This window comes from Elephas maximus, chromosome 16 (genome assembly GCF_024166365.1).
Source record: "Elephas maximus indicus isolate mEleMax1 chromosome 16, mEleMax1 primary haplotype, whole genome shotgun sequence".
Taxonomy (NCBI): domain Eukaryota; kingdom Metazoa; phylum Chordata; class Mammalia; order Proboscidea; family Elephantidae; genus Elephas; species Elephas maximus.
Window position 1 is genome coordinate 68,008,970 of NC_064834.1, and position 16,822 is coordinate 68,025,791.

The following is a 16,822-nucleotide window of genomic DNA, read 5'->3' on the forward strand; positions in this document are numbered from 1 at the left end:
TACCACAAGTGAACAGTTTTAACAAGTAAATTTATTCCCTCACAGTCTAGGAGGCTAGAAATCTGAATTCAGGGTGCCAGCTCCCAAGGAAAGCTTTCTCTCTCTGTCAGCTTTGGGGGAAAGTCTTTGTTATCAATCTTCCCCTCGTCTAGGAGCTTCTCGGCACGGGATCCCCAGGTCCAAAGGTCGTGCCCTGCTCCCGGTGCTTCTTTCTTGGTGGCATGAGGCCCCTTTGCTCTGCTCGATTCTCTCTTTTATATCCAAAAGAGATTGACTCAAAATATCTAATCCTTTAGATTGTGTCCTGCCTCATTAACATCACAGAGGTTAAGATTTACAACACATAGGATAATCACATCAGATCACAGAATGGTGGATAGCCACACAATACTGGGAACCATGGCCTAGCCAAGTTTACACACATTTTTGGGGAACCCAGTTCAATTCGTAACAGCCATCATTTTCAGTGTGCCCAGCCTTCCCTCAGTCAACCTCATTGCCTCTGCTGTGCCTCAGACACCTCCAGCCTCTGCTGTGGTGTCTGTCAGACGCTGCCTCCCTCCTGGTTTAGGCTCTTCCCTGGGCTTCCTGCCTGATTGCAGTTGGCCTGGCTTGAGTACCACTCCCTTTGGGCTTTACAGTGAGCTGCTGTGTTTGCTAATCAAGCTATCCTTCCTCAAAACAAGCCCCAAACAGCTGGGGGTGGTATGGGGAGTAAGCACTAAGGAGGCTTCTTTTCGGGGGTGATGCAAATGTCCTGGAATTAGTGGTGATGTTTGCACAACATTGTGAGTATATTGAAAACCACAGCCATACTCTTGAAAAGGGTGAATTGTACGGTATGTGAATTATAGCACAAAACAAAAACAAGCTCCAAACAACAGGAGTCGTTAAGTGGAGATGGAGGATTCTTGGAGTTCAACTCAGGAAGCGTAGTTTCTTAGGCAGAAAATTGAGCTCTGAACATCCTGGCAGACAAGACAAAAGAGGAAGCCCAGTGATTTTCAAAGCTCTCAAAAAAAAAAAAAAAAGTACCACCAAGCAGGAGTGATGGACTCTTTTCTAAAATTGAATCAGTGAATAGCTGTTTTGCAAAAGACAAACAGTCTTCATGTGTTGTTGCTAATACCCACTGTCGACATTTATGGAAGCCGTTCTTCCAGGTTTTCGTTCACTCTGACCCTTGTGGTGTGTCTGACCCTGGGGTCTCCAGGTGTTCAGGAGGTGAGCTGGGTCCAGATGGGTCACATGCTGCAGAGTCGAGCTTGGTGCTTTTGTTTGAATGTGCTCTTGGGCCGAGACGCTTTTTCGATGTTTCTGACGTCTGCACTTAAATGACTTACGGTCCTAATTGGATGTGTTCTGGCCTCTGCAAGGCACTTGAGCTGGTTTGCTGTCTTCCAGACAGAGCCTGGGGGCTTTCTTTATAGAGTCTCTCGAGCCAGTCAGAAAGCCCTGGGTCACCCGGGCTAGATAGCAGACCGCTGGCTGCCTAGATGCCATCAGGAGATGATCTGCTGGGGCTTATCGTCCGGGCCAGATGCTCTCCTGCCGGGGACAGCTCACTGCCCACTTCCACCAGAGGGGTTTCCTTCCGCCTGCCTCAGAGATGGGCTTTTCTTTATCAAGAGAATCACATTTCTGTACCTGTTTCCAGTGTCAGTTACAGTGTGAGGGAAACACCTCACCTTGCGTGGGCCTCTGCAGCCTGTGGCCCATGCTCCTGGAGCCCACAGGCTGCTGTGGCATTGGTGAGAAGGGGCTCATAGGTGACACAATCTGGAGGACTCGACACCCAAGAGGCAGGCCCAGCCCTTCTCCCAGGGCCTCCTGCCCTTTCAGTTCAGCCTCTCCCTGTCCAGGAGTCTTGTATGACCTCTCTCCAGGCCAGTGTGGAAAGGGAAGCCATCCTGCCTTTATACCTCCCCAGTCACTTCTGAAGAAAGATCACAATATTTGAAGTCAAAGCGAAACAGTGTTATTACAGCACAGAGGACACGTGACTGTTCTTGTTGAACACTGTGTGTTTTTTGTCTTTATTTTATTGTGCTTTAGGTGAAAGTTTACAGCACAAATTAGTTTCTCATTCAAAAATCTGTACACAAATTGTTTTATGTCATTGGTTGCAGTCCCCGCAATGTGTCAGCACTCTCCCCCTTTCCCTTTACACCCAGGTTCCTCATGTCCATTTGTCCAGTTTTCCTGTCCCTTCTTGCCTTCTCGTCTTTGGTTTTGGGCAGGACCTGCCCATTTGGTCTCATATACTTGTTTGAACGAAGAGGCATGTTCCTCACACGTGTTATTGTTTGTTTTATAGGCCTGTCTAATCTTTGGCTAAAGGTGGACTTTGGAAGTGGCTTCAGTTCTGAGTTAGCAGGGTGTCTGGGGGCCATAGTCTCGAGGGTTCCTCCAGTCTCTGTCAGACCAGTAAGTCTGGTCTTCTTTTGTGAATTTGAATTTTGTTCTACATTTTCCTCCCACTCTGTCTGGGACCCTCTATTGTGATCCCTATCAGAGCAGTCGGTGGCGGTAGCCAGGCACTATCTTGTTCTTCTGGGCTCAGGCTGGTGGAGGCTGTGGTTCATTAAACCTTTGGACTAATATTTTCCTTGCGTCTTTGGTTTTCTTCATTCTCCTTTGCTCCAGATGGGATGGGACCAACAGATGTATTTTAGATGGCCACTCACAAGCGTTTAACACCCCAGATGCAACTCACCAAAGTAGGACGTAGAACATTTTCTTTGTGAACTGCGTTATGCCAATTCACTTAGATATCCCCCCATACTATGGTCCCCGGGGCTGAGCCCCAGTAACTCGGTCCCTCAAGGTGTTTGGATGTGTCTAGGAAACTTCTATGACTTTGCCTTGATCAAGTTGTGTGATTTCCTCTGTATTATATGTTGTTTTCCCTTCACCAAAGTTAACACTTGTTTACTATCTAGTTAGTGATACCTCGTCTCCACCCCTCTCCTCCCTCGTAACCATCAAAAAAAATTTTTTTTTCCGGGTGTAAACTTTTTCTTGAGTTTTTATAATAGTGGTCTCATGCAATATCTGTCCTTTTGTGATTGACTTATTTTACTCAGCGTAATGCCCTCCAGATTCATCCATGTTGTAAGATGTTCTATGGATTCATCATTGTTGTCATTGCATAGTGTTCCACTGTGTGTCTGTACCATCATTTATTTATACATTCATCTGTTGATGGGCACTTAGGTTGTTTCCACCTCTTTGCTATTGTGAATGATGCTGCAGTGGAAATGGGCATGCATATATGTCTATTCGTGTGTTGGCTTTTATTTCTCTAAGATATATTCCTAGGAGTGGGATCATAGGATTATCTGGTATTTCTATGTTTAGCTTTTTAAGGAGGTGGCACCATATTGTTTTCCAAGTGGCTGTACCATTTTGCATTCCCACCAGCAGTGTGTAAGAGTTCCAGTCTTCCTGCAAGCTCTCCAACATTTGTTATTTTCTGTTTTTTTGATTCGTGTCAGTGATGTTGGGGTGAGATGGTATCTCATTGTAGTTTTGATTTGGAGTTCTCTAATGGCTAATGATCGCGAGCATTTCCTCATGAATGTCTTTGGTGAAGTGTCTGTTCATATCCTTTGCCCATTTTTTAATTGTATTGTTTGTATTTTTGTTGTTGAGGTATTGAAGTATTCTATAGATTTTAAAGATTAGACCCTTGTGAATATTTTTTCCTGTAGGTTCTCTTTTTACTTTTTTGGTGAAGTCGTTTGATGAGCATAAGTGTTTAATTTTTAGGAGCTCCAGTTATCTGGTTTATCTTCTGGTGGTTGTACATTGGTAGTAATGGTTCATATTTATGCCATGTATTAGGGTCCCTTGCATTGTCCTTAGTTTTTCTCCTATGATCTTTATCATTTTAGGTTTTACATCTAGAGCTTTGATTCATTTTGAGTTAGTTTTTGTGTATGGTGTGAAGTATGGGCCCTGTTTCATTTTTTTTACAGATGGACATTCAGCTTTGCCAACACCATTTGTTTAAAAGATTGTCTTTTCTCCATTTAATGGACTTTGGTCCTTTGTGAAACATCAACTGACCATAGGTGGATGGATTTACGGCTGGGGTCTCGATTCTGTTCCATTGGGCTATGTGTCTGTCATTGTAAGAGTACCATGCTATTTTGACTATGTTGCTGTATAGCAGGTTCTGAGATCCATGTAATGTGAGGCCTCCTTCATTGTTCCTTTTCTTCAATAATGTTTTTCTTATCTGGGGCCTCTTTCCTTTCCATATAAAGTTGGTGGTTAGTTTTTCCATCTCATTAAAGAACGCCATTAGTGTTTAGATTTGGATTGCATTATATATGTAGTTGGCTTTGGGTAGAATTGACATTTTCACAATGGCGAGTCTTCCACTCCATGAGATGGTAACTTTTTCCGTATATGTAGGTCTCTTTTGGTTTCTTGCAGTAGTGTTTTGTAGTTTTCTTTGTATAGGTCTTTTACGTCCCTGGTTAAATTTATTCATAAGTATTTTATCTTTTTAGAGGCTATTATAAATGGTATTGTTTTCCTAATTTCTTTTTCGAAGTTCTTTTTGTTGGTGTATAGAAATCCAAATGATTTTTGTGTGTTGGTCTCGTATCCTGCTATAGTGCTAAATCCTTGCATTAGTTCCAGTAATTTTCCTGTGATGTCTTTGGGGTTCTCTATGTATAGGATCATATCGTCTATGAATAGGGATAGTTTTACTAGAACACTGTGCTTTTGGTGATAATTTTTAGGGGAGGTGAAGACAGCAGTATTCCAGAGTACCTCTTGCGAGCTGGCTCCCAAACTCCTCAAGCTGCCACTTGTAGGGAGGCCTCTTTCATTTGGTGGGAGAGAATCATTTCATGGCACTCTCTCTTGGTTTGAGTCCTGGGTCATGTGAGCTATCCGTGACAACTGGAGTCTTATGGACTCAAAGTAGAGGGTGAAGCCTCACAATCCCAAAAGCTCTGGCAGTGTTTCCCCTGGCAAGCAAAGCTGCCAGTGGGTGGGCCTTGCTTTTCTCATTATGATGGCGGGCAAAGGAGGAGGTTCCTTGGCCTTTTTACTTGGAAAATCCCATCTTTTCATATGTCTGTTAGCCATATGTATTTCTTTTACTGTGATTTTATTATGAATATTCTTTGCCCTTTTTTTCTATGGAGTTGTTCCTTCTTTGATTAATGATTTTGTGTTCTTTGCATATTAAGATATTACTTCTTTACCAAATGTTTTGCAACTGTTTCCCCCACTTTGTCGTATGTCTTTTGGCTTTATTGATGGTATTTTTTGTCATTCAGAACATTTAAAATGCCAATAGTCCCATTTAGCAATCTTCCTCTTAATAACATCGTGATTTCAGGCTCCAGAATGCAAACCAGGGCCAATGGGCGTAAGTGACAGGAGAAGGTTTGCTGTTAGAACGCCCGCTCTGTCATTGGAGTTGTCTGCGAAAGGGCTGTCTGGAAGAGTGGTGGGTTCCCAGCCCCATGTCTTAATGGCCACCCCAAGGACTGTGGGGTGAGGAGCTTCTGTACCAGCTGGGTTGCTGCATGAGACATCTCTAAGATTTCTTTTGAGTTCCAAGAGGCTGTAGGTTATGTGATGCATTGGAGGCCCTGGCAAGACTGAGTATGCTGAAACAATGTCACCACAGGTATCAGGAGCTCAGAGCCACCGTCTGGAGCCTGAGGTCCAAAGAGCATGTGGCCCTGTCCCCAGCTTGGACATCAGCCAAGTGATGAGAGCTACAAGAAGGAGGACTTCGAGATCTGGGCTGCACTGTGGCTTATTACCCCTGCGGCAGGGTGCTGATGATAGTGGGGCCTGCCTTCACAGAACAGGGACCTCCTTGACACAGTTCTGTTAAGCGAAGGTCCTCAAACAGGATCCTTCTTCTTGATGGACAAGGAGAGCGGTCCCATCCAGTTAACAGTCAGATGCGCACAAGGCCCCTCCTGTGTGCTGGCCACCAAGTGAGGCTTTGGGGAGAGAAACAGATTCTATGGTCCCTGTCCACAGGAGCCTTCTGTGATTTGGAGAAGGCCAGCAGGCCAGGGTGATAAGCAGGTTAGGTAGTGAAGCCTCTGCTGAGACTTCCCTCTGCTCTGATATGGTGCCCCCCACCACCCCCATCCCTCACAGCCCTCCAATCCACGACTTCTAAGTGCGGATTGGCCTGACCACTCTGTGGCCCTAACCACATTTTGAATTTGGTACCAGAATCCCACGCATGTGCAAACCAGAATTTTGGCGCATGAGCAGGACCTAAGAGCTGTGTCCTCAGTCTGTCCTTGGACCTGAACATTACCGACATGATTCAACATCTGGACCTCCAAATGTGGACATGGTAGGGCTAAGGGCAGAGAGTTCCGGGCACCAAACCCAGACACCATTGGAAATAAAAAGCTCCCTAACTCTCTGAGACAGGGAGCACGTGGTCTTTCAGCTGCTAGGCCCACGTTGCTCCTTGTCTGCGCAAACAAGAAATTTCCACTTTCTGGGTTTCCCTTGGAGCTGGTGGTGTGGCGTCCATCTTCTTTCGATCGACTGATTAGGACAGGACAAGAACCCTCGTTCGGTTACGGTAGGGGTTTACATGGAGTGACAGTGCATAGAGATCAGACTAGTAGGGCTGTTTGCCAAAGGTCTTACTGTATAATTTCCACTTGATCTTCAAAACCACCCTGTGAGCTTTGTGTGCTGGAAGCGATTGCTGTTTCTTGGGTTCTAAGAGGTTAAAGTGACCCACTCAGGGCCACACAGCTAATCGGTCTCAAGCCGAAACCAGTTCCTTATTTCATGCCTCTTGGTCCCGTGCTTTCTGCGGAGACTTGTGAGATTGGTTTTACTACCTGCGAGTATTTACTAGCCATGGAAAGTAAGGAGCACCCTGCTCCCGGGTCCTACATGCACGCTGGGCACCCACGCCAGTCAGAAAGCTGTCACTAGTCTGCGGGAGTCTGTATCTTCCTCTGGAACTTGTCTGCCTCCTGGCTTTGAAGCATTGGCTTCAGAGACCCATCGGTGCTTTGCTCCTGGAGTCAGGATCTAGCAGCAAGCATGGCGTTTGGTCGGGTTCTGTGAGCCCTTCTCTCAGACCTGAGCTTCTGGCAGCCCACGAGCAGGCGTTGGCTAAGCTGGTGAGTGTTGGCCTGCATGGGGTTACATTCTTACAAAGTCAAATGCCAGCATACAACAATCAGGAGAGTTGACACAAGAATCCAGAGTTCCAGCCTTTCCGGAAAATCAGATCTTCCAGTCCTGGGACCATAGTCCCTCAGGCCAGTAATTGGCAGGAGAGAATGGCAGCTGACTTCTTAGATGGGGCCTGGACTTTTGGGTTTCCTGCTCCATTTTCCTTTGGTCTCCCTGGCCCGCGTGCCATGTCAATAGCTCTTTATCGTGGTACTTGCATTGTTATGTGTTCTTATACTTTGATTGCTTCATTCATTTATATACCTGCCTGGCCCTGTTGACAGTGCTTGGTTTAGACACTCATCCTGTGACAAAGGTCATCTTGATTTGTTATGTATCTGGGTTAACACAGCTCTTTAGAGCTGTGGGAAATCCTGCCCCATACCTTCCAAAAAACCTAAACTCATTGCCATTGAGTTGATTCCAACTCATAGCAACCCTATAGGACAGAGTAGAACTGCCTCATAGGCCCAAGAAGCGGCTGGTGGATTCCAACTGCCGACCTTTTAGTTAGCAGCCGAGCTCTTAGCCACTGTGCCACAGGGGCTCCTCACACCTTTCAGGCTGGGTTTAAACACCCTCTGCTTTGAGGAGCTTTGCCAGCTGCAGACTGTGGGTTCCTAGAGCACTGAGTGTGTACCTTTGCTATGTCCCTAATGCTGGCCATGCTACAGTTAACACATCATCTGATTCTGTCCTTTGAAGATGCTCCTGTCGTGACAAGAGCCACATGTGGTCATTGCCTCCACTGTGGCTCCAGCACTCCACTGGGCACATGGCTACTGAGTAAATGTTTGTTCAGTCAGATTACACCAAATAATAATTTGGCTGCTGCATCTTGCTAAACCTGATGGTGGTGGTTTCCTGGAACATGAGATTAGCTTGCTCTTTATCATTATTTCCCAGAATTACCAAATCTGGAGTGATCTGGTTTGGGATTTGGCTTAGGGAACCAATCATTTTGTCATCCCTACTGTGTGGAAATTCTCGGCCTTTCTCAGGGCTGGATGGCTGACATTAATGATGGCCGAGGCTTGGTAAAAAGGTTGTACTTCCTGCAAGAGACAGCAGCACTGGTTCGTTGATGTGCTGGGAGGCTGCCTGGACAGGAAAGGCCCTGTGCGTGTGCATTGGGTGTGCCGTGAGCACTCGCTGACCATTTGCTGGGTTAAAAAAAAATTGTGGCAAAATATATATAGCAAAAAAGTTGCCATTTTAACCATTTTTAGTGTACAGCTCAGTGACATTAGTTATATTCACCGTGTTATGCAACCATTACCAGTATTCATTGCGAAAAATTTTATGTCACCCCAAACAGAAATGCAGTACTCCTTAAACAATAGCTCCCCATTCTCCCCTTCCCCACAGCCTCTGGTAACCGCTAATAAACTTTGGTCTCTATGCTTTTGCATATTCTAGATATTTTATATAAGCGGGATCATAAAATATTTGCCCTTTTGTGTCTGGCTTATTTCACTCAGCGTATTTTCAGTGTTCATCCATGTTGTAGGATGTGTCAGGGCTTCATTTCTCTTTATGTTTGAGTAATATTCCATTGTATTCATATACCACGTTTTGTTTATTCATCTGCTGAAAGACACTTGGGTTGTTTCCACCTTTTGGCTCTTGTAGTAATGCTGCAGTGGGCATTGGTGTACAGGTAAGTCTTTGAGTCCTTGCTTTCAGGTCTTTTGGATTTGCTAGGAGTGGAATTGCTGGATCATATGGTAATTCTTTGTTTATCCATTGCTGTTTTTTAAATTGAAGGACGTCGTTTATCTCATTTATATACAATCATAGGACTGACAACAAAGCAAATTTTACCATTCATAGGCAAAATGCAGAATCAAATCTGGTATATCTGATTTCAAGAAACAATGCTAAAAGTATTAAGAGTTTGAAAAGCAGTCTTTTGTAAAGTGATCGTCCTATTGTCCTGGTGATGGGTGATGATGAGGACAAGTTAGTGCTGACGTGGGCAAATCCACTTGCAGCTAAGCCTGGTTGGACTCAAGTAGGCCTTTCTATATGACAAAAAACCACTTTCAAGGCAGCTGCTGCTTGCATGAGCAGGAAATCAGCTCGGGCTGCTCAGAACCTGTGGAGAGATGCAAGCTTCCTTCCTCTCCTGGGAGTTCGTGAAACCTCCGACAGGAAGATGCCAGCCAAATACGACTTGACCCCAAGAAAGACCACATAGACATTTATTATTTTTAAACATGGAAAGATGTTCATAAAGCTCATTGAAAAAGGCAGGATGTAGAACAGTAGGTGTCACGTAATCCCATGTTTCGGAGAAACAAGGATCTCTGTGTGCTCACATGTATGCGTACAGACTTACAGGGGAAATGAGAGTGATGGGAGTTGAGATCACTTTTTCTTTTTGCTTAATGTTTTCTGATTTTCTTCAATGACTGTGTATTACTTCTGTAACCCCCCGTGATAAAAGGAAAAGTGGTCCCTGCACAGATGCCACCATTGTCACCACACACATGAGGCCTCCATGGCCAAGCTCAGCCCCTCAGCAGCTGTCTATTTGGGTCCGTGTGTACAGCCTGCAACCAGACAGAGGTGGAGGCGAGATGGAGAAGTTGATAGAGAAATGGTTTTCATTTCTGGAGTGTCTCGGCAGCTTTGTGCAGATGCATAAGCTGAACAGGGTCCAGACTGCTCTGCCCGCCAGGCGCCGGATATTAGCTGCTCGGGTGCAGGTTCCCGGGCTTCGTTTCGTCTGCTCTAATCAACATTGCGGTGTCTACAATTATTAGTTTTTCTAACGTTTGAATGATACCATACTGATAAGGTGTCCTTTTCATAAATTTACAGGCGTTGCTTTCTTGCCAGCTAGTATCTCTTATCTCATTGGAACCAATATTTTTGGGATACTCGCACACAAAATGGGGAGGTAAGATTAAATGAAAACCGCCCACTCTGTTATAATAACGTAGTTGTTGTTACTAGGTGCCGTTGAGTCGATTCTGAGTCATAGTGGCCCTATGTGACAGAGTAGAACTGCCCCATGGAGCTTTCTAGGCTGTAATCTTTATGGAAGCAGACCACTAGTTCTTTCTCCCGTGGAGCTGCTGGGTGGGTTTGAACCGCCATCCTTCTTAGGTTAGCAGCCAAGCGCTTAACCACTGTGCCACCAGGGATCCTAATAATGTAGTTATTGTAAAAAAATTCTAAATGTTTCAACCTTAGCTATTACAAGTAATTGCTTTGGTTTCCATTGAAAGTTTGGACTGGGAAAAAAATCGAACAATTACTTATTGATGGCATTTTTCTTTTGATAGGTGGCTTTGTGCTCTTCTGGGAATGCTAATCGTTGGAATCAGCATTTTATGTGTGAGTAAAAGATGGCAATTGAAAAGCGGCAACAATCCATGAATAAAACATTTACCTTGGACAAGTGTCACCAAGCAACATTTTGCAGCACTTAGAAATTTGTCACTATTTAGTTTTATTCTATCTTACATTTTGGGCAACCCTCCCCGCCCCCCAAGGAGTATGTTTTCATTGTATGTCAGTTAGAAGTTATTTAGAATGTTTTATTACATATTTCACTTTTAATTTCTTTTTTTAAAAAAATCGTCTTAAACATTCTAATCCCCTAAACACTTTAGGACCACTAGCCTGTAACAATAGCAAGATGTTTTTGTAGAATAAAGCAATGGCCAATGTCTACTCCAAATGAGGTGTTCTTGACCTTGTCAGAAATTGGGTGTAGACTAGACTGATCTCTGACATATGGGGTAGACTTGTTTTTTGTGGTGGTTACAAGACCCCTTTCAACTTTTGTTCCTAAAGATTTGGAGGGTCCAGTTCTCCCCAAGTCCATGCATCTCCTTCCTCCTCCTGTTTCCTTTAGAAGGGAAGAGACATTCCAAGCCCAGCGAAGACATATTTTTAAGAATCTCCAAGATGATTACAAGTTGAATATCAGAAACTTATTTTAGCATAATGTTTATTTCCTCTTACAGATTCCTTTTGCAAAAAACATTTATGGACTCATAGCTCCCAACTTTGGAGTTGGTTTTGCAATTGGTAAGTCACACAAGTGTTGTGCCTAAATTTAAAACTCTGTTTTCCCCATTACTAGCAAAGATTTCCTCTTACTCTGGCAGACTGTAGTTACTCAACCTAGACTTTCTAGAAGCTTGAGAGGAGACTGTGGGCAGCTTAGCTCAAGTACCCGCTATAGATGGGCCATGTGAGGATACCTGCTTCCATGTAGGAGGACATATCCCCCCTGAAAACCAGCTTTCTCAAAGCCCAATGTGTACTGAAGCAAACTGATACTCCATGCTGAGCTTGGGCAAACAAGAGAGTCCCTTACTCAGAGTCCATTTGTTTATGCCCATCTCTGCTGCATACTTTCCCACATGAAGCTGAGGGACACAGACTTCACGTATATTTTTTATAGGGTTTGGAACAAAATGTAGACTGATGTATTGAGGTCTGCCTGCCTGTGCTGCAGAAATTTTCACAAGCAAAGGAGAAGTCTTTGAAATGTGAGGAACAATAACCAATATATTAGGGAAAATCTTGTTAATATTTTGGATTAACAGTATGCCTCTGTCATTTACAATATACGGATTGATCATGATAAAAGTAGCCCTTACACCTATCACAGGATAAGGGTGAGAATTTAACCTTTGAGTGGCACAGTAGAAGGAAGGAACAGAACATTTTCAGACCCCCCAACACCAGGATAGGTCCTCTAGTGTGTGTGTGTACACACATATATGTGTAGGTATATATATTATATATGTGTGTGTGTAAATATAAGTATATACATGTATGTAATACACATGCATTTTATATATGTATATATGTACCAATTACAATGGTAATTAATTTTTAAACTTTCTGCTTAATGTCTAGCTCTCATGTCAGTTTTGTCCACCTGTGCCCACAGCACCTAGCACATATTAGGTGATTAGCAAATACTAGTTGAATGAAAGACATTTCACGTCTGCCTGCTTCTGATACATGTAGGGCTGAGGGAACAAACTTAACGTACTCCACGAGTGTGTTCACAGACATTGTCTCATTTTAGGCAATCATTATCATCCCCATTTCATAGATGATGAAACTGCATTTTAGAGAGGTTAAGCATGATCATGGTCATTTAGCCAGGGTTTGAACCCAGAACTCTAAAACATGTGCTCTTTCTTTAGGCTACCTGTCCTGACTATTCAAGAGACCAGAGATTCTAGTCCTGGTTTGTTTGTTTGTTTTTAAACCAATGAAATAAGCAAGCCTCTCTTGGTCTTCATATCCTGAGTAGGGCCAGATGATCTCTTGCGTCCCTCAAAGTTGATACCCGCTGATCCTACCTAATATTTTCCAACTTGGTAAATCTCCTAAGTGTGAGTTTAAGGTGGGGATAGGGAGGGAACTGAGTGAGAAGCGTGGGTGTGCTGGCTCTTGGAGAGCAAGGGGCCAGTGGGTCAGAAAGTAGCTGGACAGTCAGGAGTCAGGAAAGCGCAAAGAGGAAGCAGGCTCGAGTTCCACACAGCCAGGAACCAGCAACTCCCCTGGATCTGAAGAATGGCCAGGTGAGTCACCAGAGGACTGGGTGCCCTCAACCAGAGGATGGGCCACTTGGACATTGGAGGACCAGTGAGGCAAGGCAGAAACCAGGCAAAGGCTGGACTAACAGGAATTCAGGCTGCATGCAGTACAGGGTTCCAGTCCCAGCCAAAGGCTGTAGACGTTCTGGCCTCAAGACTTAACGGGTGTCGATGACAAAAGGGGAGGGGCTGCCAGGATAGTGAGTTCGCGACACAGTGCCATGCCATTCAGCCCGTGTGTGGTTCACATCAGTTTTCTATAGACTGTTTCCTGACTACCTACAGGAATGGTGGACTCGTCAATGATGCCCATCATGGGCTACCTCGTAGACCTGCGGCACGTGTCTGTCTATGGAAGTGTGTATGCCATTGCAGATGTTGCATTTTGTATGGGATATGCCATAGGTAAGGACATGGGCTTTTCAAAAGGAACTTTTATCTCAGTGCTTGACAGCCAATGCCGGTTAAAAATTATTTGCATCTTTCTGTCTACGAGTCATTTGGAGAGAGCTTTATCTAATTCTCTGCTTCCTCCAAGGTCCTTCTGCTGGTGGGGCTATTGCCAAGGCAATTGGATTTCCATGGCTCATGACAATTATTGGAATAATTGACATTCTTTTTGCTCCTCTCTGCTTTTTTCTTCGAAGCCCACCTGCCAAGGAAGAAAAAATGGTAAGAAAAATTTAGGATACAATGAAGCATTTCTTTTTCTTTTTTCAAAATCCAAAAATTCCTCTTTATCTGTGAAATCTGGAATTCAAGTTATCTGCTTTCAAGGGTACAATAGCAGAACAGGCACAAGCTAGACACTTCCATTGCAAATGGGAGAAAGTGGAGGAAAAGAAGTGATAACAGGCACCAAGCAGGTCAGCAGAACATATTACATTAGCCCTCAAGGCTTTGAAAATAATTCTTTCTTCTCTGACACAATTTACACAATGGCCCTGCCCTCCAGACTCTAGGTATTGGCTACACTCTTTGGATTCTGAGTGTAGGTTCCTTGGCCCTGGGCTTTAGCTCCACCTTCCAGGCCCACTGGGACAGCAACTCTGCTCCTTTGGCTTTCGATGCACCATTCTCCTAGTCCATATGAGTGGTGACTCCACCCTTAGAAACACCAGAGGCCATGGCTCCACCCTTTGAAACCACTGAGGCCAAGGCCGTACCTTTTAAGACTGAGGCAGCTCAGCTTCTTGTGTTCCTTGTCTCTTCAGCTTCTGTTTCCTGGTTTCTTGGCCTCTTGGCTCCTTGGGCCTCAGGCCGGCATCTGACCTATTGGGGCAAGTGTGCAAAGCTCTATAGCTCCACTGATAAGTGCCTGGAGGCACTCCAGTCCACCAGGAAGCCTCCTGCTTACAGGCACTCAGCTCTCTCCATCCATGGGTCAGCTCTGGGGCCGTCTCGTGCCGGTCTCCTGGTTTTGCTGCTGCTGGTGCTCTGCTGCTGCCGCTTCTCACCACTGCAGGTTCTCTGTTGCTGCTGGTCCTCTGCTGCATTTTAGGTATCTGTTAGAGGAGCACCCCACTCTCTTGGTACCAAATTCTGTCCTAGTCATCTAGTGCTGCTCTAACAGAAATACCACAAGTGGATGGCTTTAACAAAGCGAAATTTATTTCCTCACAGAAGCCCAGGGGAAGGCTTTCTCTCTCTGTCGTCTCTGGAGGAAGGTCCTTCTCATCAATCTTCCCTGGACTAGGAGCTTCTCTGTGTAGGAACCCCGGGTCCAAAGGATGCTGTCTGGTCCTGGTGCTTCTTTCTTGGTGGTATGAGGTCTCCCAAAACATTTCTTCTTGATCATTTTAGCATGGTCTTCTGGATACCCTCCTTGTGGTTTAATTCTAAAATATGTTCCAGACATAAATGGTAAGAGTTCCTTTTTAGTTTGTACCACATGGGCAGTTACTTCTTTTCTTATATCAAACATTATATTTACAACTTTGAAGAATGAAGTTATTTTTGTACTTAATTAGTAGTCAGTATTAATTTTTTTTTTTATATCTTTTGGTCAACAAAATAAAAACATGGAATAGTTTAATTCAGTGTTCTAAGTTCCTGAAAATCTTGGACATCATTTTTCTGCCTCTTGCTCTCACTCTCAGGGTTAGCCATTTGTGGTACTGTTTGCTTTCCTCTCAACACTTACAGCATTAATAGTCGGTGTCTTTGTCCTTCCTGTATTTGTAAGATTCTGGAGATGGTTTTAGTGTAGGTAATATTCCCTTGAGGAAAATTTATGCATCTTTGGATACGTATGTGAGCATGTAGAACCTTTTAATTCATCACTTTGTGGCCAGAATAATATTGATAGGCAAGATATAGTGTAGGGTATAAAACTTCCCGCTTTTGAACAAATTCACATTTATTGATTCTAAATTTGAATTTTGAAACGCAGCATTCATTTTAACCTTTCTAAGATATTTAACTTACCCAGCAAGAGAAGCTCAGTGTTTCTGATAACAATCCATACTTGGGGTGGGACTACTTATCTTTGAAACATCAGTTGGTGATAGACATTCAGGGAGCTGAAAGAAGAGTGCCTTGGATTGAGAATGAATAAGAGAGATGAACCAGGCAAGAGGAGATGGTGTTTTTGTGTTTATGAATGGATGTGAACTTCATTTGTGGTGTTCTCTTGAGAAGTTCTTTCTGATGGTTGAACTGAGTGAATCTTAATGCTTTGGCATCTCCTGAACTGTTCTTTTATGATTTTCGCTGATGAGTTTGTGGTTTTAAAGATGGAGACCCTAAAGTTTGGGTATGTGCAGCCTATATTTGTCTTGGGCATTTTTTGCATTCATTAATTCATTCAACGTGTTTTAAAAATACATCCAGCACTGGTCACCGGCCTCGTGCTCTTGAAGATGTAGAATTTAACTAGATAAATTTGTAGTAGTCGTGACCCATTTGACTCAAAGGAGTGGAAAAAATCTGATGATGGAAGCCATCCCTCTCTTCTTTCCTCTTTCATTTTCCTGCTCTTCACCTCCTCACATTCAGACCACCCTCATCGTTTACAGTCTTGTGTAGCTGCATACCAGTTTGGAACAACCATAGTGCTTTATTATAGATTTCTGAGGGGACTTTCTTGTCTTCCAGCCTCTGCTAGCGTTGTATAAGCTCCTGATCCATCTTTGTTCAACTGACTTCAGAACAGTATCTTGCCCAAATAGGGGTCAAGCAGTTCTCAGTGCAACAACTGAAAAACTGTCATTTCTGTTGCCACTGTATCAGTTTGATTGTGGCTGAATGAAGGTTACTCTAAACCGTTTTTGACTGAAAGATAATTACCTGCAAATGCTTCCAGCACTCAGGTGACAATGGAAGATTCTTGTAGACAGTGAGGGGTTGGCATGGGCTTTGGGCTAACCACTTTACTGACCCCAGCACTTAGGGGCTGTATGATTCTCAGTTCCTCCTCCTCTGTCCCCTGGGGGAAATGACAGCATCTGCCTTGTAGTATTGCAGTGAGGATTAAATGAAAGAATCCCAGTAGAGTGCTTACCCCAGCCTGGCACACGGTAAATGTTCAAGTGTTACTATTTCCACTATCGCTCACTTTGTCTCCTTGTCCTCTTCTGACACTCTGACTTACCCTGTCACCCTGGTGGTACCAGTTTCCTCCCTTTCTTCCCTCTGTGAGGTGAGAGCTTCCTGTTGCCATACAGGCCCCAGAACTGCTGAGAGGGTGCCCCAGCCAGGGTGCAGACTTCAGTGGCCACCATGTTGTTCATTTGTCAGCAGCAGCATGAAGTCTTATCTGAGGTTTCAGAGGAAATGAATGAGGTCAGAGCACGAGCAGGGGGTTTACTTGCCCAGCCAGCTGCCGCTCTGTGTTCCACAAAACGACTGTCAGAAGGCAGCTTCAGTGCCCCTTCTCTTCCCACATTTAAACCAATGCCTTAGTTCATTAAAAAAAAAAAAAATGCTGACGGAAGTGGTGGAGACACTACTGAAAGGCAAAGCAATAAGAATTACAGGTTTCCAGAAAGCCACTTTCACTGCAAAATGTCAAAATCCTTAACGAGTGCTTAGCAAGATGAATCATT

At 44.2% G+C, this 16,822-nt stretch overlaps 1 protein-coding gene across 1 annotated transcript in view; it reads left to right on the forward strand.

Annotated features, from left to right (window-relative positions):
* The window catches only part of SLC18A2 (solute carrier family 18 member A2), a 38,819-nt gene that overhangs the window by 18,294 nt on the left and 3,703 nt on the right, over positions 1-16,822 (forward strand). Inside the window, exons 10-14 of the mRNA XM_049855228.1 lie at positions 10,027-10,105; positions 10,494-10,545; positions 11,181-11,244; positions 13,062-13,181; positions 13,315-13,448. Coding sequence (XP_049711185.1) covers positions 10,027-10,105; positions 10,494-10,545; positions 11,181-11,244; positions 13,062-13,181; positions 13,315-13,448 — 449 coding nt within the window. The remainder of the gene's footprint in view (positions 1-10,026; positions 10,106-10,493; positions 10,546-11,180; positions 11,245-13,061; positions 13,182-13,314; positions 13,449-16,822) is intronic.